At 42.4% G+C, this 24737-nt stretch overlaps 3 protein-coding genes across 3 annotated transcripts; all 3 read left to right on the top strand.

Moving 5' to 3' along the window:
- The first annotated feature begins 15993 nt into the window (after positions 1–15993).
- LOC128204993 (S-antigen protein-like) lies at positions 15994–17655 on the top strand. The gene is made up of 3 exons (XM_052906388.1): positions 15994–16160; positions 16399–16700; positions 16955–17655. Exons 1-3 carry the CDS (start codon positions 15994–15996, stop codon positions 17653–17655), a joined length of 1170 nt encoding a protein of 389 aa, XP_052762348.1.
- A 139-nt stretch (positions 17656–17794) lies between these two features.
- On the top strand, positions 17795–22239 carry LOC128204994 (uncharacterized). Its single transcript, XM_052906389.1, has 7 exons — positions 17795–18028; positions 18166–18496; positions 18825–18998; positions 19134–19502; positions 19602–19970; positions 21398–21766; positions 21866–22239. The coding sequence occupies exons 1-7, from the start codon at positions 17795–17797 to the stop codon at positions 22237–22239; spliced, it is 2220 nt and encodes a 739-aa protein (XP_052762349.1).
- Positions 22240–23040: 801 nt separating this feature from the next.
- LOC128204995 (uncharacterized) lies at positions 23041–23502 on the top strand. Its single transcript, XM_052906390.1, has one exon. The coding sequence runs from the start codon at positions 23041–23043 to the stop codon at positions 23500–23502; it is 462 nt and encodes a 153-aa protein (XP_052762350.1).
- Positions 23503–24737: the final 1235 nt, after the last annotated feature.

A 24737-nucleotide genomic window follows, 5' to 3' on the forward strand; every position in this document is an offset into this window, starting at 1 on the left:
CTACATGTATGAACACAACCTTACATAACTAGGTGATGAACTACATGTATGAACACAACCTTACATAACTAGGTGATGAACTACATGTATGAACACAACCTTACATAACTAGGTGATGAACTACATGTATGAACACAACCTTACATAACTAGGTGATGAACGACATGTATGAACACAACCTTACATAACTAGGTGATGAACTACATGTATGAACACAACCTTACATAACTAGGTGATGAACTACATGTATGAACACAACCTTACATAACTAGGTGATGAACTACATGTATGAACACAACCTTACATAACTAGATGATGAACTACATGTATGAACACAACCTTACATAACTAGGTGATGAACTACATGTATGAACACAACCTTACATAACTAGGTGATGAACTACATGTATGAACACAACCTTACATAACTAGGTGATGAACTACATGTATGAACACAACCTTACATAACTAGATGATGAACTACATGTATGAACACAACCTTACATAACTAGGTGATGAACTACATGTATGAACACAACCTTACATAACTAGATGATGAACTACATGTATGAACACAACCTTACATAACTAGGTGATGAACTACATGTATGAACACAACCTTACATAACTAGGTGATGAACTACATGTATGAACACAACCTTACATAACTAGGTGATGAACTACATGTATGAACACAACCTTACATAACTAGGTGATGAACTACATGTATGAACACAACCTTACATAACTAGGTGATGAACTACATGTATGAACACAACCTTACATAACTAGGTGATGAACTACATGTATGAACACAACCTTACATAACTAGGTGATGAACTACATGTATGAACACAACCTTACATAACTAGGTGATGAACGACATGTATGAACACAACCTTACATAACTAGGTGATGAACTACATGTATGAACACAACCTTACATAACTAGGTGATGAACTACATGTATGAACACAACCTTACATAACTAGGTGATGAACTACATGTATGAACACAACCTTACATAACTAGATGATGAACGACATGTATGAACACAACCTTACATAACTAGGTGATGAACTACATGTATGAACACAACCTTACATAACTAGGTGATGAACGACATGTATGAACACAACCTTACATAACTAGGTGATGAACGACATGTATGAACACAACCTTACATAACTAGGTGATGAACGACATGTATGAACACAACCTTACATAACTAGATGATGAACGACATGTATGAACACAACCTTACATAACTAGGTGATGAACGACATGTATGAACACAACCTTACATAACTAGGTGATGAACTACATGTATGAACACAACCTTACATAACTAGGTGATGAACGACATGTATGAACACAACCTTACATAACTAGGTGATGAACGACATGTATGAACACAACCTTATATAACTAGGTGATGAACTACATGTATGAACACAACCTTACATAACTAGGTGATGAACTACATGTATGAACACAACCTTACATAACTAGGTGATGAACTACATGTATGAACACAACCTTACATAACTAGGTGATGAACTACATGTATGAACACAACCTTACATAACTAGGTGATGAACTACATGTATGAACACAACCTTACATAACTAGGTGATGAACTACATGTATGAACACAACCTTACATAACTAGGTGATGAACTACATGTATGAACACAACCTTACATAACTAGGTGATGAACTACATGTATGAACACAACCTTACATAACTAGGTGATGAACTACATGTATGAACACAACCTTACATAACTAGGTGATGAACTACATGTATGAACACAACCTTACATAACTAGGTGATGAACTACATGTATGAACACAACCTTACATAACTAGGTGATGAACTACATGTATGAACACAACCTTACATAACTAGATGATGAACTACATGTATGAACACAACCTTACATAACTAGATGATGAACTACATGTATGAACACAACCTTACATAACTAGATGATGAACGACATGTATGAACACAACCTTACATAACTAGGTGATGAACTACATGTATGAACACAACCTTACATAACTAGGTGATGAACTACATGTATGAACACAACCTTACATAACTAGATGATGAACTACATGTATGAACACAACCTTACATAACTAGGTGATGAACTACATGTATGAACACAACCTTACATAACTAGGTGATGAACTACATGTATGAACACAACCTTACATAACTAGGTGATGAACTACATGTATGAACACAACCTTACATAACTAGGTGATGAACTACATGTATGAACACAACCTTACATAACTAGATGATGAACTACATGTATGAACACAACCTTACATAACAAGGTGATGAACGACATGTATGAACACAACCTTACATAACTAGATGATGAACGACATGTATGAACACAACCTTACATAACAAGGTGATGAACTACATGTATGAACACAACCTTACATAACTAGATGATGAACGACATGTATGAACACAACCTTACATAACTAGGTGATGAACTACATGTATGAACACAACCTTACATAACTAGATGATGAACGACATGTATGAACACAACCTTACATAACTAGGTGATGAACTACATGTATGAACACAACCTTACATAACTAGATGATGAACTACATGTATGAACACAACCTTACATAACTAGATGATGAACTACATGTATGCAAACAACCTTACATATTGTTTTACATATTGATAACTGCACAGGAACTGGGTGCGTTGTTTTGACACACCCATTTGACCACGCCCCCACCCCCATTTTTTAAAAAAATATCCCAGACTTATTAATAGTGATGGGGAACTGTTACTAATGATAACTAACAAAAAATGCAATTTCAAGCCCAAAATGCAACAAACACGTTACTTTACGAACCAACTATCCGCTAATTTCATCGAAATTTTCCAGACTAAAATGCATTATCCCGCTATTGCATCATCAATAAACACGTGTGCCTAAGAGAAACCATATTTCTCCTACCTCAGATAAGTAGATTAAAAAAAATTAACCAGTCTAGAAATTCTTATTTTGCCCACGAGCAAAGGTAAAACGCCCGTATGGAACACCCTTTTAATGGTCAACACATTGTAATTACCTCCCTTGTTGAAGACTGTCGTCTGTAGCATCAAAGAAACCTTGTCTTCTTGCAATATTTAGAATGCCTATTAATTATTTCTCGCTTCAATGTCACCATAAAAATGTTTTCACGCACCTTTCAAGAAAATAATGCTTCACTCTCCTCAAAACTATTTAAAGACCGATTTCACTTTAATATAATCTGAATCACTGCGCGCATATCCATGACAACCACGAATTATCACATATCCATACGCACTTACTTTCAATACGCACAAAAGAGTTCCAGCAAAAAATTACATATTGACTTAATTTTGTTTTACTGAGGGGGGAGAAAAAGCATCTACCATAGCCGCGCGTGAAAGATAGGTTCATCCCAACCCTCGCGCAGGATGTTTTGCGGAAACTCGGTTAATCTCGTTTCCACAAAACACCCTACGCTCGGGTCGGGATGAACCTTACACACTTGGCCATGGAAGATACTTATAATCTATCACGATACATGTAAAATCGAAGTCAAATGTCGTCCCATAAAGCCGTGTACGCAAATAATTCAGACTTTGTTTACAAAAAAATATATATGCGACCTAGTATGTGTATACACGAACAAATCGACCCATGCAACGCAACTATATCGTAGATGCAAGCAGGGCACCAATGGTTGCGCCATGAATAATTTCCAGTTGCGCAATGTCCATGTCGGCATATACATAAAGAAATAAACAAAGATTGTAAATCGTGTGCACGGCTCTGTTGGACGATATCTGACTTCAATTTTGCAGGTATCGATTGCCCTCGATCGTTTTATTATGAAACACTGACACAAGAAGTTAATGAAAATAAACAAGTCGTAAGTGAAATGTTCTGAACATTTTTAAGAATGGCATTTAATTTTGTGGTCGAAATTCCGTGAAGTGCGTGAATTGGTTTCTAACAGCTCGGCCAACATCTCCGGCATTCCAGTATCATTACCAGTTTACACAACGCAGTTTTGATTAAAATTATACAAAGCCTGTCTACGGCATGACCTATTCCTAACAACTTTTATAAGATGTTTTAAAACATTGGGTCGTTTGTTCAGAACTTTGTAAATGTAAGCAACGTGATAATATACATCGTTGTTATCTTTTAAACGTGAATTATTTAATCATGTGCTCACATATTGGAATATAAACAAGTAGAAAAAAAGCAATTGTCTCAATTCGTGTCAGAATAACGACATCTCTCAAGTTTATCCATTAAACTTCCAGATCCGTCACGATTTGAAAGTTAACAACGATGACGATAACAACTTTGCTACCTTAAACAAAGTTCTGAACAATCCGTGTACTTCTAATGTATGCAATCTGGTATCGAGACACGTGTAATTAATGTGTACAATGAATGCTGAGACAGGTGTAATACTATACTTGAGCCAAGTATAATATAGATGAACGTTTAATGCATGCAATCCGGTATTTGTTTGTTCCCAGTTTTAGTGCAATGATGTTTGTCATTATGAAACTCTGTGATCACACAGTTTTAAACCTTTTATTTACTAAGGTATACTGTGTGGGATTTTTATAGTTTCAAAAAATAACTCCATGATAAAGTGTTGCATTAGGTATTCTGAATTGTATTTCTTCGTCTGCAGATAGAGCGGGATCCCTCATCATAGAAGTACTTAGAGTTTACCTATTAGTTTAGTATTATTTGTTTTGTTATTAAGTTTCCTCAAGTTCATGCATACTTTGATAATATTTACCATTTAAGTTTTTGCTTTACTTAGGATTGTTGGGATAAGAGTGAGGTTATGCATACAAACTAGTTTAAAACCCCAGTATATTACATTTTAATGACCTAACAATCTTTGATTATCACCCCTTATTTTTTATATAGTATACATGTTGTTTGTGGAGATGTGTCCTGTTGTTCAATGTTTCTGGTTGGTGAGTGTTGGTTTTGTGTCATATGTCTTTTGTGTTGAACCTGTGCCATTAAACGGGGGTTATGTTTAATCTTTCGACTTCTGCGCTTGTTTCTGTAGTTTTTCATATAATTATTTAGAGTCCCATATTATTCGTTTAATTTTCTTATATCCGATACCGCCATAAGATACAATTAACATATCTGATTTCTTCGGACATCTGTCTGAATTATATGTGCTCTAGCATTATGTTAGAATAACTCATAAGTCTCTAAATGTAACAAATTCAGGAGCTCTCTGGTATCGTATAATTAGGTTATATTTATGTTTGGTAAGGCCAAGGCACATGTTGTTTTCGATTCTCAAAACCCCCAAAGAGGGTCGGTAGGTAGGGGTTTGGTTCATGTTATTGCTTGTGTGATATTTTGGATATAGATTCCAAGAGTTGTAGTGACATTTGATCAATTACACCCCTAGAACCATACTTACCGTAGACGTAATTTTCCTTGCCGCATTGGTGCATATAACGTCGATATAAAGGGAAGGTAATCAACACCACGTAGCCGCATTTTAAATCTAAAGATTTATAAAATACAAATAAGGCGATGACTGAAATAAATTATATTTCTTGAAATGTAACTTTAAAGCAAAGCATCGTCGCCATTAAGTCTCAGTTTGTCTTTAAACACAACTTTCATGTTCTCTTCTTACCAATAAAAGAAACAACCGAAGAGAAAGAAACAACCAAAAGAAAACCTCTGGCAATATAATGAACATAAGAAAAATCCGCTAACAATAAAAAAATTGTTATTATAGATTTAGGCCTGGGCGGGAAACAATTTAACATATGTTGTGAAGCATTGCGTAAAAATTGGTCAAAAGGATGATTATATTTTTTGCTTACTAGATGAATACGGTTAATTCCATACTGATATTACTGTTCACAGTGACTGGCAATTTTACACCACTCATCGACAAGACTGATGCAATATTAATTTCGATAAAAAAACAGTTTATTTCATCAAAATAAATTTTGAAGTTGTTTTTTTCTAGGCTTTGGAAATGATCGATAAAACCACTCAGACCTAAATATTTTACAAAATATTGCATTATTTATTATACCGAGGCTAATTGATTGTTTCCGCGTAGCACCTACAGTAAATATTTCGCAGTCACCATTAAAATATTACTGTTGATGCTCACTCGGTGAAATATATTGCAATCTTTACTGAAACAAACATGTTTTATTTATTTTCATTGGATGCATATATTTTATCATAATCATCAATTAATTGATAATTCGTAATAAAATGGAGCAATTCTTTTACCACATTACCACATGACATCATAACGGAAACGTTGATTTTTCTTTGAAGTAATGTGTGCAATATCGTTCTATTTTAACCGACTACAATGAGTGAAACAGTGATATACTCGTTCGATAAACTCATTGTTTTAAACCATTTTTGTACCAAGCTTTATCAGGATATAATCCATTGCTATTTTTTCGTAAACCGCCGAGAAGAATGACCTAAATTCTTTCGTAAGTCAGGCAAATGGCCCTCTCTATATATGTTGATACATTATATTACTTGTACATATTGCATGAATCCGCAGTATGTTTGATTATTCCATCCATTACTTATTTTGATCATTGTTAATGCTTATCACATGTGTCTTGATTGTGAGCTTTAATGCTGCACTATTTCGGGAGTAGTAATATATTGCTCGTGTAAGCAAATATGATGGGTTTGTGAGAAGGACAGTCGTTATCGACTGGATGAAATAACATGAGCCGGGTCATATTCGTCAAGAAACATATGCAATTTTATTGTTATGTGCTTTTGTGTTATTTACTTTAAAATGCAACTCTCATACCATTGAAATAGAAAGGACACGACATTTTTAAATACTAAAAATAACGATAATATTAAGATATAATAGCAACATGTAAAACAATTCTGAGAAACACATACATCCTTGTATTGGGGGTAATATAGTTCGGCCATTACAATAAATTAGCTATTCATCGTTTTCCGGATGTATCGCTTTTATACAAAGGATCAGCCTGATATCTCCGCTATATACATGATGCTGTTATTATAAACAAGAATTACCATGTATCTCCCGCAATTCGATGGCAGGATAATTACTGTACCGTATGATCAATTGCCTAGAAGGTTCTATTTTATGACGAAAGTTAAAACATGTTGTTCTTCACACTCTTGTAAAAAACAAACCTACCAATGGCCAGTCTTTGAATGTTAAACAACATAGTACACTGATTCAATATTTACACCTCAACTTCCATTCCTTAAATGAACTGCCTTTCGGCAATTGCGTTAATCAGTCGATGAACGCAACATCTTCGGATATGTTCGGATCGCAATTTATCCATAACAATATACATGAAAAATACTGATCTTGTTATTGCTTATATTGTGTCAGCAGGTCCCGTAAAATATAAATCAACATTTTAGAAAGTGTTATTTGTTTTGAATTTTACATGCTTTGTGTCATAAGTGTTTGATTTTTACGTTTAAAAGTGATTTCAAGTGGTTGATCTTTTCCCGCGTAATTGTGACGTCATTTGAAAAAAGCTTCCGGTTAAAGTCGTGTCGTTCAGTTTACAGAATGGGTAAGAAAGTGTTACTAAAAGGTTTCCTTAAATGATATGAACTATTTTACAATTACATGTATTGAGTGAAATAATGAACTATTGGTGTAAATATAAGTAATGAATTGCGGAGTTGACCACACACTTTGACCAGCCCAATTGCGTTCATACCCCGATACTGACATCAAGCCCGCAATTCATTCCTTAAATGGTAGATTCATGACTAACCTTTTAAGCTCAAAATAATAATTCCAATCATTCAATAATAGTATGAAAAAAGGACAACACCTGAATCAAAATCTTAAAAACTCATACCGTGTAGAGACACACGTTAAGGACCCAAACGACATTGGACGAGAGATACACACGTAGAAAGACCTAACACCGAAAGATCAAACATCAAGCAAATGCCGGAACCTCCTATCATTTGTGGTTCAGGAGATATCGTCGAGATTTGCGTCTCCTTACAAGGTAGGTTGGGGTACGTTGAAAAGTACGAAATGTTGGTCATATTTTGACGCGTTGGAAACTGGTGACCAAATATCATTCCGGGCACCTGACAGGTACATCTTGTAGGGTAGAGCGTCCCCTTAATGGAAAATCTGGTCCCAGCCACGGTAAGTGCAGGGATGCTGAGATATCTCCAACACCGCCCACCCCAGTTTTAGGCATTTTTCGCTGCACTTAAGAGTGTAAAATAGCCTTGTAGGCGAATGGAAACGGTGACGCAATGGGTCAGAGATGCACCGACGGTGGCGTAACGTAGGAAATCGAGGGTGCTAAATTTCAAGACCAGTACGGACCTTCTATCATTTGTGGCTCCGGAGATATCGTCGAGATTTGCGTCCCCTTACAAGGTAGGTTGGGGTACGTTAAAAAGTACGAAATGTCGCGAATTTGGTCATAATTATACGCGTTGGAAACCGATGACCAAAACTCATCCCGGGTACCCCGTCAGGTGCATCTTGTAGAGTAGAGCGTCCCCTAAATGGAAAAACTGGTCCCAGCCGAAGCAAGTGCAGGGATGCTGAGATATCTTCGACACCGCCCACCCTAGTTTTAGGCATTTTTCGCTGCACTTTAGAGTGTAAACTAGACTTGTAGGCGAATGGAAACGGTGACTCAATGGCAGCACAGATGCGCCGACGTTGGCGTAACGAAGTATTCGAGAGTGCTAAATTTCAAGACCAGTACGAACCTCCTATCATTTATGGCTCCGGAGATTTCGTCGAGATTTGCTTCCCCTTACAAGGTAGGTTGATTCCGGGGTTTTGCGCAAATAAGTTTGGTTAGAGGTCACTAAGCCAGACAAGTAAGTTTTCCAAGAGAACTTCGGTTTTCCCACCAACGCAAGACCTCACGCACGCGCAACAACGAGGCAATATGATTAACATAGTATACCATTTTTCGTTGTTTTAAAGGAGTGCAATTACGTTCTTTAAAAATAAACAGACTCAATGAGTTAAATAATCAAATGCTAGTTCGATAAACTCTCGGTGTCAAACTGTTAGTTTTGGCAGATTATAATCTACCGTTTTATTTCAATAAACAATCGGGAAAGCATGAACTGAAATACTTTTATAATTCAGGCAAAGAGTGCTTTCTGTATATTTATTAACTCCTAAAGATTGCTTGAATCCGAAGTATGTTTAATTATTTCATTCATCATTCAAATGATTAGTGTCAATAGATGACCTATGTGATCTTATTGTCAGTTTGTATGCTGCCAAAGTTCGGAATATTGGTATATTGCTAGTGTAGTCAAGTAAGATGTGTTTGTTGGAAATACTGTCGTAATTGACACGATAAAACAACATGAGCGGAGGCATATCCAAACATGTACTGAGCTTGTTTCTGTAGCTTTTTGCATAAATAAATATATGTACAGGGTTACTTACACCTGTTTTATTTATTATTCACCAATTAAGGTTCTTCTCAAAGTATTGCACTAGAAAGGGACTGTCATGTTTAAATAGCAAAGGAAATATTTTATAAATTAGAATGATAACATATTAAATTAAAAACAACAAATAAAGGAAGTATGGTTATCAATACTCTCAATAACTGAGATCATCAAATTCGTCAATTCCAACACATAAATGTTTCTTCTAGTTACGGATGTATGGCTAGAAGACCACCAACAGCCTAATGTCCCCGTAATACACAGGATCCTGTTTTACGATGAATCTTCATGTCATATGGTATTATTTGAAATGTGAAAACTTTGTAAACCTTGTTTCCGCATAACACACCAGGCTCGGGTTGGGATGAACCTTTCTTACACGTAAGGCAATGCAAGATACAAATTATCATCTTATGAGGGAAGGTCATTTTCATGGTAGTCAATTTCTTTGTCAGTGTTTCGTATTATTTCCTGATTTCTTCTGGATAAATATATTTTGACCATTTTCGAAGCAAGGGATTTAACTGGAGTGTGTGCAGTTTTATGATTAACCTTAGGAATGGCGATTTTGTTATTGAATGTAATCATTTATTGGCTTTTGAATTTCTCTCACTTCGGAATGTACATGGGATGGGTTTGGCTGAAGTGTATTTTGCCTTCCATTTTATTGTATTTATTACTTCATCCATTTATCTTTTTGAACATTTTGTTAATCAACCGAGGGACCTTTGTTAATCAACAGAGGGAGATGGGTATTTTGAAGTCTCCTTTTGATGGCCATTAGGCAACATAAATTCAACATTTTCAAATCGATCAAATTGATGTAAATTCATATCATGAATAAGACTTTAGGGTTGTATACATTCTCGTCACAACTAAGAGAGCAATAAAAAGTATAAAATGGAATAAAATAAGCATGTAATGATACGTTTGTATCAAAAAATATTTTCCTATCTTCTCTTTTAAAAAAGGTTATTTAGGAATTACTGTCACTTTCTTGCTTCTTGTCATCGGTTTTGACGCATGTGAGAACCCCGTTGAAGTCACGTGATTCCTCATCCTGCATACTTTGGATTAGTTGTTTTCCAAGGATCTCTGTTCAAGAATAAAAAGGCGCAATGTTAGAATGATAGGAGACGGATTCTGTCGCATTTGCGTTTATTTCAGATTATCTGTCTTTATCATTTAACTGCATGCAAATAAAGATGAGTTATTGCTTTGCGTTGGTCAATCTAAAACGCAATTGAATAAAAAAGGCATTGAAGAAATGTGTGACTCTTACAAAAATCATACATCCAGGAAATAACAACAACAGCAGCACCAACACCAACAACAAGAATAGCAAGACATGAGTAAGAATCAAGTCGTTTTACAAACGTTCCCGGAAACCTTTAATTCCTAGGGTCTAAAGATGTTTACAGTGACATTCGTATTTAATATCAATATATACTCATGTATAACAAATTTTAATTTTGAGTTATAACCTATAAATACTTCCTAAATAATGCATTTATGGAAAATATTAATTTCAGATAGCAAGATTGTAATCATAGCTGAGAATGCTGTGTAAATATTAAATGATTGGTGAGTCCTAAATGATTTCCAGTGAACAAATATCGTCTTATAAGGTAGAAATACCGTGTTTTCTGCACCTTTCTTTCAAATTAAACACGGTATCCTTCATAAGAACCATTGTCTTCAATATTTATTCATTCTTTCCGGTAAACTTAACCATTGTAGAACATCTTATTATAAAGTCAGAGCGCATCTTTGAATAAAGGTACAACATAGAATTTCTGTGTTATTGATTGTTTGGAGCCTACAGGAAATCTTCCAAATAATTTCTTATCAATTCTGTATATCAGAGTCTCTATGGATAGTTAGTTTCTCTATTGTAACTTTTTACTGCAATCCATTCGCAGCCTCCTATTATTCTATCATAATATAAATTCGATATACTATATTCCTTGGACTGTTTTTTTTTATGCTGGAAGGTAACGAACGTCAAATCATTCTTTGAACATATGCTATCTGTTAACAACAAACTAATTGTAAAACCATAGTTATACTGATTAAAAACTGATTAAAACAATGAAAACTACAGGCGCCAATAGTCAACGTTCCCGTGTTATGCACCAATCAATTGTAACCACGACACCCTCCCCCAGGTCCGGAGGTCTACCGGGGATAGCCGGGAAAATGGGCCGTGTTTTTACCTTCCAGGTGACCCCGCAGGACCGGGTTAATGCGATGGTTTTGTGTTGGCGCCAAAAAAAAGCGGGGAATGGGCCTTCCATATGGCCCCTGGGGTGCGGGGGCATTTGGCAGGGATTTTACCAGTGGTTCGTTCCCACAGGGCGGAGATATTCCCCGGAAAATCCAATAATGTGTGTGTTATTTTTAATCCACATAAAAAATATAAAAATCTTCGATCTAATTTTTGTCAGCTGTCTTATTTAACTGGTTTCCATGGATTTTCGCAAAAAATTGGCTCGTTCCAAGACAATAAATAAAAAAAGTTGTCAAAACGTTCAATCTATGAGAGTGCAGCTTTAATTAAAGCGGCACAGTATATGTTAATGATTTCTATTTAATTTTAATGTATTATTATGTATTAATCATTTCACTTTAATGATTAAGGTAAAAAAAGGCATATGACTTGTGTACGGATAAACCCAAATTGGCTACGTGGCCACGAATTTCCCAGCCAACAAAGTGCTAATATGTTTTATCTGTACACAAATTATAGCCATTTTGTTTTTGGTAAGAACAATCAAATGAGTTAAACACACTAATGCATTAATTTAAATATGCTTTTTATGCATCAAGCTATTTAGTGCCCCTCCTATCATATGTGCTCTAGCATGGTATTAGCCTATCATGATGTTAAAGAAATCACATACGTATCCAAAAGTTACAATATCATGAATACTCTGGCATCGTATAATTTCGTATTTTTTAGTTCCATAAGACAGGTACAATATCATCCCCCAACGAAAAATGAAGAAAAAGAAAAAGGAATTAGGTACGTAGGTTGGGATTTGTTTCATGCCCTTGCCTGTATGATTTTTGAGACATAATTTCTAAGAGTTGTGGTGAAAATGTTCTAGAACCATACTTTACGTATAGGTCATTTCCCAGTGCCGGCAGAACGCAAATAACGTGATAATGATCATGCGTTCAAAATCTTTAAAACAAAACAAAATGGCAATGGATAAAACGAAATAAATTTCTACAAATCTTACATAGCCGAAATCGAGCTATTTTTCGAGCGTGGTGGCAGTAATCTTCTTTGCTCGTCAAGGGGGATGACTACGCAGAAGATTGGCCTATAACCGTCGCCATTTAGTTTGAGAGGCTCTTGCATATACTCGTCTTCTCAGTAAAAGACACAATCGAAGAACAAAAATATCGCGAAGAGAAATCATGGAAAAAGGTTGGACAATAAAGATCAAATGTTGTTTTTTCCCGAGCAATAAAATCAAGGCTCGGGTCGAGAAACCGGAAACTTTTGTACAACGTAAGACGTATTTAGTGGTACTATAAATGCCCCACGATCTAGTTCTCAAACTGCTCCCCTGGACAATATCACACAAGTTTTAGGTTCATTTAATTTGTCATTATATTGTTAGTGTTGATTTATCCGAAGTATTAAACAGAAACGATTCTAAACCATTTACGAACGGTGTTTGGGCTATTTCTTACGTCTGATCTTATGATTTAAGGAGGGAATAGACGACAATCATGTTCATTGAATTTTGGTATTTGTTGACGACAACATTTCTGTTCACAGTTTCTGGCAATTTTGCACCGCTTGAATGAGTTGTTTTGTTGTTGATGTCAGCGACAAGACCATTATGATATGGATTAGGCTCATAATTCTTTTCGTTAAACTACAATTACAAAAAAAGGTTTTTATAGGTCCACCAAAAAAATGCAACCATTTAAATATATACGAAAAATAATTATGTTTACATAAAGGGGATTATTGTTTGTTTCCGTGTTGGTATCAATGCATTACAGCGAGTGAGTATCAAAATAATTTTAAAGGTGGACTTCTGAAACATTTTGGTGTTTATGGGGTGAAATATTGCACTGAAAAAAAACTGTTTTCTTTTCTTTGCCTGTCTTTAATTCAGCAAAATCAATCAATAATTGATATTTAATTAAAAATGTGGCTAAATGACAACATAACGGAAATGATGTCATTGAGTTCTTTTCCAATAAGGAGTACAATTACGTACGTTTGTTTACAGAAACAGAAACAGACTAAAATGAGTGAAACAGTAAAATACCAGTGCGATAAACTCTCTAAAAAATACGGTAAACTTTTCCCAAAATACGTCCATAAGTCAGGCAAATGCCGTTCTCTTTATACTTTTTACTCGTACATAAATGTATCAATCCGTGGTATGTTTCATTATTCCATCCATTATCCTATTGACAATTGTCAATATATACCCTATGTGACTTGATTGTAAGCTTGAATGCTGCCAAATTTCCGGAATATGATGTATAATTGCAAGTGTAAGCAAATTAGATGGGCTTGCTGGAAGGACAGTAGTTATTCACACTATGAAATAACACGAGTCTGGTCAATTTTGTCATAAGAATATGCAGGTGTACTTGTATGTATAATTTATTATTTACTAAATAAGGCAACTCTTATACCATTCAAATATAAATAACATGGCATATTCGAATACTAAAAGGAAAGATCATAGAAATAGAATAAGAACATGTAAAACAATTCTGAGATACACATACTGCCTAATATTTGGGATCGTCTATTCGACCATTACAGTAAATTAGCATGTATTCTCGTATTGCTGTTAGACAAGGCATCAGCCTGAAATAGACGGTGTGCTTTAATTCCAAGCTAGAATTACCATACATCACTCTAAGAATAAATACGGTACCGTATGATCAATTGCAAAGTAGTTTCCTTTTAACGGGAAAAATTATTACATGTTGTCTTTCTCACACAAAAAACATACCTCGGATCACATAGAATGTTTAAAGCATAGTGAATATTCCCTGGTTTAATTTAAAACAATATGACAAAATATAGACAAGCCCAGTATTTAAATCTTAAATACATATCCCGTGTGGAGACACAAGGTAAGGGATCAAACGACATTGGACGAGAGGCACAAGGTCAAGCCCCAAACGTCATTGGACGAGAGGCACAAGGTCAAGCCCCAAACGACATTGGACGAGGGGCACAAGGTCAAGCCCCAAACGCCATTGGACAAGAGGCACAAGGTCAAGCCCCAAACGTCATTGGACGAGAGGCACAAGGTCAAGCCCCAAAAGACAATGGACGAGAGGCAAAAGGTCAAGCCCCAAACGACATTGGACGAGAGGCACAAGGTCAAGCCCCAAACGACATTGGACGAGAGGCACAAGGTCAAGCCCCAAAACGACAATGGACGAGAGGCACAAGGTCAAGCCCCTAACGACATTGGAGGAGAGGCACAAGGTCAAGCCCCTAACGACATTGGACGAGAGGCAAAAGGTCAAGCCCCAAACGACATTGGACGAGAGGCACAAGGTCAAGCCCCAAACGACATTGGACGAGAGGCTCAAGGTCAAGCCCCAAACGACATTGGACGAGAGGCACAAGGTCAAGCCCCAAACGACATTGGATGAGAGGCACATGGTCAAGCCCCAAACGTCATTGGACGAGAGGCACATGGTCAAGCCCCAAACGTCATTGGACGAGAGGCACATGGTCAAGCCCCAAACGTCATTGGACGAGAGGCACATGGTCAAGCCCCAAACGTCATTGGACGAGAGGCACCAGGTCAAGCCCCAAACGACATTGGACGAGAGGCACAAGGTCAGGCCCCAAACGACATTGGACGAGAGGCACAAGGTCAGGCCCCAAACGTCATTGGACGAGAGGCACAAGGTCAGGCCCCAAACGTCATTGGACGAGAGGAACAAGATCAAGCCCCAAACGTCATTGGACGAGAGACACAATATCAAGCCCCAAACGACATTGGACGAGAGGCACAATGTCAAGCCCCAAACGACATTGGACGAGAGGCCAAAGGTCAAGCCCCAAAAGACATTAGGCGAGAGGCACAAGGTCAAGCCCCATACGACATTGGACGAGAGGCACCAGGTCAGGCCCCAAACGACATTGGACGAGAGGCACAAGGTCAGGCCCCAAACGACATTTGCCGAGAGGCACAAGATCAAGCCCCAAACTACATTGGGGGAGAGGCACAAGGTCAAGCCCAAAACGACATTGGACAAGAGGCACAAGATCAAGCCCCAAACGACATTGGACGAGAGGCACCAGGTCAGGCCACAAACGACATTGGACGAGAGGCACAAGATCAGGCCCCAAACGACATTGGCCGAGAGGCACAAGTTCAAGCCCCAAATGACATTGGACGAGAGGCACAAAATCAAGCCCTAAACGACATTGAACGAGAGGCACAAAATCAAGCCCCATATGACACTGGACGAGAGGCACCAGGTCAAGCCCCAAACGACATTGGACGAGAGGCACAAGGTCAAGCCCCGAATGACATCGGACGGAGGCACAAGGTCAGGCCCCAAACGACAATGGACGAGAGGCACCAGGTCAAGCCCCAAACGACAATGGACGAGAGGCACAAGGTCAGGCCCCAAACGACAATGGACGAGAGACACAAGGTCAGGCCCCAAACGACAATGGACGAGAGGCACAAGGTCACGCCCCAAACGACAATGGACGAGAGGCAGAAGGTCAGGCCCCAAACGACATTTGACTAGAGGCACAATATCAAGCCCCAAACCACATTGGACGTGAGGCACAAGATCAAGCCCCAAACGACATTGGACGAGAGGCACAAGGTCAAACCCCAAACGACATTAGGCGAGAGGCACAAGGTCAAGCCCAAAACGACAATGGACGAGAGACACAAGGTCAGGCCCCAAACGACATTGGACGAGAGACACAAGGTCAGGCCCCAAACGACAATGGACGAGAGGCACAATATCAGGCCCCAAACGACAATGGACGAGAGGCACAAGATCAGGCCCCAAACGACATTGGACGAGAGGCACAATGTCAGGCCCCAAACGACATTGGACGAGAGGCACAAGATCAGGCCCCAAACGACATTGGACGAGAGGCACAATGTCAGGCCCCAAACGACAATGGACGAGAGGCACAAGGTCAGGCCCCAAACGACAATGGACGAGAGACACAAGGTCAGGCCCCAAACGACAATGGACGAGAGACACAAGGTCAGGCCCCAAACGACAATGGACGAGAGACACAAGGTCAGGCCCCAAACGACAATGGACGAGAGACACAAGGTCAGGCCCCAAACGACAATGGACGAGAGGCACAAGGTCAAGCCCAAAACGACATTAAACGAGAGGCACAAGGTCAAGCTCTAAACGAAAACGAGAGGCACAATATCAAGCCCCAAACGACATTGGACGAGAGGCACAAGGTCAAGCACAAAACGACAATGGACGAGAGGCACAATATCAGGCCCCAAACGACAATGGAAGAGAGACACAAGGTCAAGCACAAAACGACAATGGACGAGAGGCACAAGATCAAGCCCCAAACGACATTGGACGAGAGGCACCAGGTCAGGCCACAAACGACATTGGACGAGAGGCACAAGATCAGGCCCCAAACGACATTGGCCGAGAGGCACAAGTTCAGGCCCCAAATGACATTGGACGAGAGGCACAAAATCAAGCCCTAAACGACATTGAACGAGAGGCACAAAATCAAGCCCCATATGACACTGGACGAGAGGCACAAAATCAAGCCCTAAACGACATTGAACGAGAGGCACAAAATCAAGCCCCATATGACACTGGACGAGAGGCACCAGGTCAAGCCCCAAACGACATTGGACGAGAGGCACAAGGTCAAGCCCCGAATGACATTGGACGAGAGGCACAAGGTCAGGCCCCAAACGACAATGGACGAGAGGCACCAGGTCAAGCCCCAAACGACAATGGACGAGAGGCTCAAGGTCAGGCCCCAAACGACAATGGACGAGAGACACAAGGTCAGGACCAAAACGACAATGGACGAGAGGCACAAGGTCACGCCCTAAACGACAATGGACGAGAGGCAGAAGGTCAGGCCCCAAACGACATTTGACTAGAGGCACAATATCAAGCCCCAAACCACATTGGAAGTGAGGCACAAGATCAAGCCCCAAACGACATTGGACGAGAGGCACAAGGTCAAGCCCCAAACGACATTAGGCGAGAGGCACAAGGTCAAGCCCAAAACGACAATGGACGAGAGACACAAGGTCAGGCCCCAAACCACATTGGACGAGAGACACAAGGTCAGGCCCCAAACGACAATGGACGAGAGGCAAAATATCAGGCCCCAAACGACAATGGACGAGAACCACAAGATCAGGCCCCAAACGACAATGGACGAGAGACACAAGGTCAGGCCCCAAACGACATTGGACGAGAGGCACAAGATCAGGCCCCAAACGACATTGGACGAGAGGCACAAGGTCAGGCCCCAAACGACAATGGACGAGAGGCACAAGGTCAGGCCCCAAACGACAATGGACGAGAGGCACAAGGTCAGGTCCCAAACGACATTTGACTAGAGGCACAATATCAAGCCCCAAACCACATTGGACGTGAGGCACAAGATCAAGCCCCAAACGACATTGGACGAGAGGCACAAGGTCAAGCCCCAAACGACATTAGGCGAGAGGCACAAGGTCAAGCCCAAAACGACAATGGACGAGAGGCAGAAGGTCAGGCCCCAAACGACAATGGACGAGAGACACAAGGTCAGGCCCCAAACGACATTGGACGAGAGGCACAATATCAGGCCCCAAACGACAATGGACGAGAGGCACAAGATCAGGCCCCAAACGACAATGGACGAGAGACACAAGGTCAGGCCCCAAACGACATTGGACGAGAGGCACAAGATCAGGCCCCAAACGACATTGGACGAGAGGCACAAGGTCAGGCCCCAAACGACAATGGACGAGAGGCACAAGGTCAGGCCCCAAACGACAATGGACGAGAGGCACAAGGTCAGGCCCAAACGACAATGTACGAGAGGCACAAGGTCAGGTCCCAATGATAATGGACGAGAGACACAAGGTCAGGCCCCAAACGACAATGGACGAGAGGCACAAGGTCAGGCCCCAAACGACAATGGACGAGAGGCACAAGGTCAGGCCCCAAACGACAATGGACGAGAGACACAAGGTCAGGCCCCAAACGACATTGGACGAGAGGCACAAGATCAGGCCCTAAACGACATTGAACGAGAGGCACAAAATCAAGCCCCATATGACACTGGACGAGAGGCACCAGGTCAAGCCCCAAACGACATTGGACGAGAGGCACAAGGTCAAGCCCCGAATGACATTGGACGAGAGGCACAAGGTCAGGCCCCAAACGACAATGGACGAGAGGCACCAGGTCAAGCCCCAAACGACAATGGACGAGAGGCACAAGGTCAGGCCCCAAACGACAATGGACGAGAGACACAAGGTCAGGCCCAAAACGACAATGGACGAGAGGCACAAGGTCAGGCCCCAAACGACAATGGACGAGAGGCAGAAGGTCAGGCCCCAAACGACATTTGACTAGAGGTACAATATCAAGCCCCAAACCACATTGGACGTGAGGCACAAGATCAAGCCCCAAACGACATTGGACGAGAGGCACAAGGTCAAGCCCCAAACGACATTAGGCGAGAGGCACAAGGTCAAGCCCAAAACGACAATGGACGAGAGAAACAAGGTCAGGCCCCAAACGACATTGGACGAGAGACACAAGGTCAGGCCCCAAACGACAATGGACGAGAGGCACAATATCAGGCCCCAAACGGCAATGGACGAGAGGCAAAAGATCAGGCCCCAAACGACAATGGACGAGAGACACAAGGTCAGGCCCCAAACGGCATTGGACGAGAGGCACAAGATCAGGCCCCAAACGACATTGGACGAGAGGCACAAGGTCAGGCCCCAAACGACAATGGACGAGAGGCACAAGGTCACGCCCCAAACGACAATGGACGAGAGGCACAAGGTCAGGCCCCAAACGACATTTGACTAGAGGCACAATATCAAGCCCCAAACCACATTGGACGTGAGGCACAAGATCAAGCCCCAAACGACATTGGACGAGAGGCACAAGGTCAAGCCCCAAACGACATTAGGCGAGAGGCACAAGGTCAAGCCCAAAACGACAATGGACGAGAGGCAGAAGGTCAGGCCCCAAACGACAATGGACGAGAGACACAAGGTCAGGCCCCAAACGACATTGGACGAGAGGCACAATATCAGGCCCCAAACGACAATGGACGAGAGGCACAAGATCAGGCCCCAAACGACAATGGACGAGAGACACAAGGTCAGGCCCCAGACGACATTGGACGAGAGGCACAAGATCAGGCCCCAAACGACATTGAACGAGAGGCACAAGGTCAGGCCCCAAACGACAATGGACGAGAGGCACAAGGTCAGGCCCCAAACGACAATGGACGAGAGGCACAAGGTCAGGCCCAAACGACAATGTACGAGAGGCACAAGGTCAGGTCCCAAACGACAATGGACGAGAGACACAAGGTCAGGCCCCAAACGACAATGGACGAGAGACACAAGGTCAGGCCCCAAACGACATTGGACGAGAGACACAAGGTCAGGCCCCAAACGACAATGGACGAGAGGCAGAAGGTCAGGCCCCAAACGACAATGGACGAGAGACACAAGGTCAGGCCCCAAACGACATTGGACGAGAGGCACAAGATCAGGCCCCAAACGACATTGGACGAGAGGCACAAGGTCAGGCCCCAAACGACAATGGACGAAAGGCACAATGTCAAGCCCCAAACGAAATTGGACGAAAGGCACAAGATTAAGCCCAAAACGACATTGGACGAGAGGCACAAGGTCAAGCCCAAAACGACATTGGACGAGAGGCACAAGGTCAAGCTCTAAACGAAAACGAGAGGCACAATATCAAGCCCCAAACGACATTGGACGAGAGGCACAAGGTCAAGCACAAAACGACAATGGACGAGAGGCACAATATCAGGCCCCAAACGACAATGGAATAGAGACACAAGGTCAAGCACAAAACGACAATGGACGAGAGGCACAATATCAGGCCCTAAACGACATTGGACGAGAGACACAAGGTCAAGCACAAAACGACAATGGACGATAGGCACAATATCAGGCCCCAAACGACAATGGACGAGAGGCACAAGGTCAAGCCCCAAACCACATTGGACGAGTGGCACAAGGTCAAGCCCTAAACGACATTGGACGAGAGGCACAAGTTCAAGCCCCAAACGACATTGGACGAGAGGCACAAGGTCAAGCCCTAAACGAAAACGAGAGGCACAATATCAAGCCCCAAACGACATTGGACGAGAGGCACAAGGTCAAGCACAAAACGACAATGGACGAGAGGCACAAGGTCAGGCCCCAAACGACAATGGACGAGAGGTACAAGGTTAAGCCCCAAACCACATTCATTTGGACGAGAGGCACAATGTTAGGCCCCAAACTACATTGGACGAGAGGCACAAGGTCAGGCCCCAAACGACAATGGACGAGAGGCACAAGGTCAAGCCCCAGACCACATTGGACGAGAGGCACAATGTCAGGCCCCAAACCACATTGGACGAGGGGCACAAGGTCAAGCCCCAAACGACATTGGCCGAGAGGCACAAGGACAAGCCCTAAACGACATTGAACGAGAGGCACAAGGTCAGGCCCCAAACGACAATGGACGAGAGACACAAGGTCAAGCCCAAAACGACAATGGACGAGAGGCACAAGGTCAGGCCCCAAACGACAATGGACGAGAGGCAGAAGGTCAGGCCCCAAACGACATTTGACTAGAGGCACAATATCAAGCCCCAAACCACATTGGACGTGAGGCACAAGATCAAGCCCCAAACGACATTGGACGAGAGGCACAAGGTCAAGCCCCAAACGACATTAGGCGAGAGGCACAAGGTCAAGCCCAAAACGACAATGGACGAGAGACACAAGGTCAGGCCCCAAACGACATTGGACGAGAGACACAAGGTCAGGCCCCAAACGACAATGGACGAGAGGCACAATATCAGGCCCCAAATAGCAATGGACGAGAGGCACAAGATCAGGCCCCAAACGACAATGGACGAGAGACACAAGGTCAGGCCCCAAACGACATTGGACGAGAGGCAAAAGATCAGGCCCCAAACGACATTGGACGAGAGGCACAAGGTCAGGCCCCAAACGACAATGGACGAGAGGCACAAGGTCACGCCCCAAACGACAATGGACGAGAGGCACAAGGTCAGGCCCCAAACGACATTTGACTAGAGGCACAATATCAAGCCCCAAACCACATTGGACGTGAGGCACAAGATCAAGCCCCAAACGACATTGGACGAGAGGCACAAGGTCAAGCCCCAAACGACATTAGGCGAGAGGCACAAGGTCAAGCCCAAAACGACAATGGACGAGAGGCTCAAGGTCAGGCCCCAAACGACAATGGACGAGAGACACAAGGTCAGGCCCCAAACGACATTGGACGAGAGGCACAATATCAGGCCCCAAACGACAATGGACGAGAGGCACAAGATCAGGCCCCAAACGACAATGGACGAGAGACACAAGGTCAAGCACAAAACGACAATGGACGAGAGGCACAAGGTCAGGCCCCAAACGACAATGAACGAGAGGTACAAGGTTAAGCCCCAAACCACATTCATTTGGACGAGAGGCACAATGTCAGGCCCCAAACTACATTGGACGAGAGGCACAAGGTCAGGCCCCAAACGACAATGGACGAGAGGCACAAGGTCAAGCCCCAGACCACATTGGACGAGAGGCACAATGTCAGGCCCCAAACCACATTGGACGAGGGGCACAAGGTCAAGCCCCAAACGACATTGGCCGAGAGGCACAATGACAAGCCCTAAACGACATTGAACGAGAGGCACAAGGTCAGGCCCCAAACGACAATGGACGAGAGGCACAAGGTCAAGCCCCAGACCACATTGGACGAGAGGCACAATGTCAGGCCCCAAACCACATTGGACGAGGGGCACAAGGTCAAGCCCCAAACGACATTGGCCGAGAGGCACAAGGACAAGCCCTAAACGACATTGAACGAGGGGCACAAGGTCAAGCCCCAAACTACATTGGACGAGAGGCACAAGGTCAAGCCCCAAACGACAAGGCACAAGATCAAGCCCCAAACGACATTGGACGAGAGGCACAAGATCGAGCCCCAAACGACATTGGACGAGAGGCACAATATCAAGCCCCAAACGTCATTGGACGAGAGGCACCAGGTCAAACCCCAAACGACATTGGACGAGAGGCACAAGGTCAAGCCCCAAACGACATTGGACGAGAGGCACCAGGTCAAGCCCCTAACGACATTGGACGAGTGGCACAATGTCAGGCTCCAAACAACAATGGACAAGAGGTACAAGGTCAGGCCCCAAACGACAATGGACGAGAGACACAAGGTCAGGCCCCAAACGACAATGGACGAGAGGCACAAGGTCAGGCTCCAAACGACATTGGACGAGAGACACAAGATTAGGCCCCTAACGACAATGGACGAGAGACACAAGGTCAGGCCCCAAACGACATTAGAGGAAAGGCACAAGGTCAAGCCCCAAATGACATTGGACGAGAGGCACAATATTAGGCCCCAAACGACAATGGACGAGAGGCACAAGGTCACGCCCCAAATGACAATGGACGAGAGGCACAAGGTCAGGCCCCTAACGACATTGGACGAGAGGCACAAGATTAGGCCCCAAAAGACATTGGACGAGAGGCACAAGACTAGGCCCCAAACGACAATGGACGAGAGGCACAAGGTCAAGCCCCAAACCACATTGGACGAGAGGCACAATGTCAGGCCCCAAACCACATTGGACGAGGGGCACAAGGTCAAGCCCCAAACCACATTGGACGAGAGGCACAAGGACAAGCCCTAAACGACATTGAACGAGAGGCACAAGGTCAAGCCCCAAATGACATTGGACGAGAGGCACAAGGTCAAGCCCCAAACGACAAGGCACAAGATCATGCCCCAATCGACATTGGATGAGAGGCACAAGATTAGGCCCCAAACGACAATGGACGAGAGGCACAAGGTAAGCCCCAAACTACATTGGACGAGGGGCACAAGGTCACGCCCCAAATGACATTGGACGAGAGGCACAAGGTCAGGCCCCAAACGACATTGGACGAGAGGCACAAGATTAGGCCCCAAACGATAATGGACGAGAGACACAAGGTCAGGCCCCAAACGACAATGGACGAGAGGCACAAGGTCAGGCATCAAACGACATTCGACGAGAGGCACAAGTTAAGGGCCCAAACGACATTGGACGAGAGTCACAAGGACAGGCCCCAAACGACATTGGACGAGAGGCACAATATCAAGCCCCAAACGACAATGGACGAGAGGCCCAAGGTCAAGCCCCAAACGACATTGGACGAGAGGCGCAAGGTCAAGCCCCAAACGATATTGGACGAGGGGCACAAAGTCAGGCCCAGCACAACATTGGACGAGAGAAACAAACTCAAAAAGATCTTACTCAGATCACACTCGAATCAGAATAGCTTTATTAGTAAATGATGAATTGTTTTAAAATTCATGAAAGCAGTCTGTAGATGAAGCATTTTAGTAAATTTAAATGAAAACCATTATTGAATCTTTGTGATTTCCATACCGAACTGCTCACTAGCAAACTGTATACAAAAATAGTACCTATCTGATAATGAAACAGTTATCTAAAGGCCGGAATGACTTGACAGTGTAGCGATGCTTTGTGTGGTGATAGATTAGTATATTATATCACAATGCATGCATGTTAACCTTGTGTAACATTTCCAACCATTCAAGTTTAATTCCAAAAGCTTTTTTATTTAAGCGTTTTTCAACACAACTGTGGCGTTGCAGTTTATCTATGCAAATGTCATGTATATGGACGCATAAGTTGCTTTTCATTCACATATATAATTACAAACTTAGGAGGCAATTACTTAATACAAAATTGACATAGAACACGCGTCATAATCGTCATTCAATTGTACGAGTGGGGCCTAGTTTTCATCCCCAATGAATTGTTTTGCTCTTCCTTTCAATGCAGTATTAAAATTTATCAATAAGATAAAGGTATATCGGTATGTGTGTGGTCTGTCTTCGTTATTTTGAACTTGCTGC

The sequence above is a fragment of the Mya arenaria genome, chromosome 10, assembly GCF_026914265.1.
Source record: "Mya arenaria isolate MELC-2E11 chromosome 10, ASM2691426v1".
In the NCBI taxonomy this organism is placed as follows: domain Eukaryota; kingdom Metazoa; phylum Mollusca; class Bivalvia; order Myida; family Myidae; genus Mya; species Mya arenaria.

What these genes read in the sequence shown, in the direction of transcription:
- LOC128204993 (XM_052906388.1), top strand. Translation starts at nt 15,994, where the DNA reads ATGACACTGGACGAGAGGCACCAGGTCAAGCCCCAAACGACATTGGAC. An exon ending in CAATGGACGAGAGGCACAAG is followed by an intron (nt 16,161 to 16,398) that starts GTCAGGCCCCAA and finishes AAACGACATTAG; the next exon opens with GCGAGAGGCACAAGGTCAAG. An exon ending in CAATGGACGAGAGGCACAAG is followed by an intron (nt 16,701 to 16,954) that starts GTCAGGCCCCAA and finishes CACAATATCAAG; the next exon opens with CCCCAAACGACATTGGACGA.
- LOC128204994 (XM_052906389.1), top strand. Translation starts at nt 17,795, where the DNA reads ATGGACGAGAGACACAAGGTCAGGCCCCAAACCACATTGGACGAGAGA. An exon ending in CAATGGACGAGAGGCACAAG is followed by an intron (nt 18,999 to 19,133) that starts GTCAGGCCCCAA and finishes ACATTTGACTAG; the next exon opens with AGGTACAATATCAAGCCCCA. An exon ending in CATTGGACGAGAGGCACAAG is followed by an intron (nt 19,503 to 19,601) that starts GTCAGGCCCCAA and finishes ACATTTGACTAG; the next exon opens with AGGCACAATATCAAGCCCCA.
- LOC128204995 (XM_052906390.1), top strand. Translation starts at nt 23,041, where the DNA reads ATGGACGAGAGGCACAAGGTCAGGCTCCAAACGACATTGGACGAGAGA.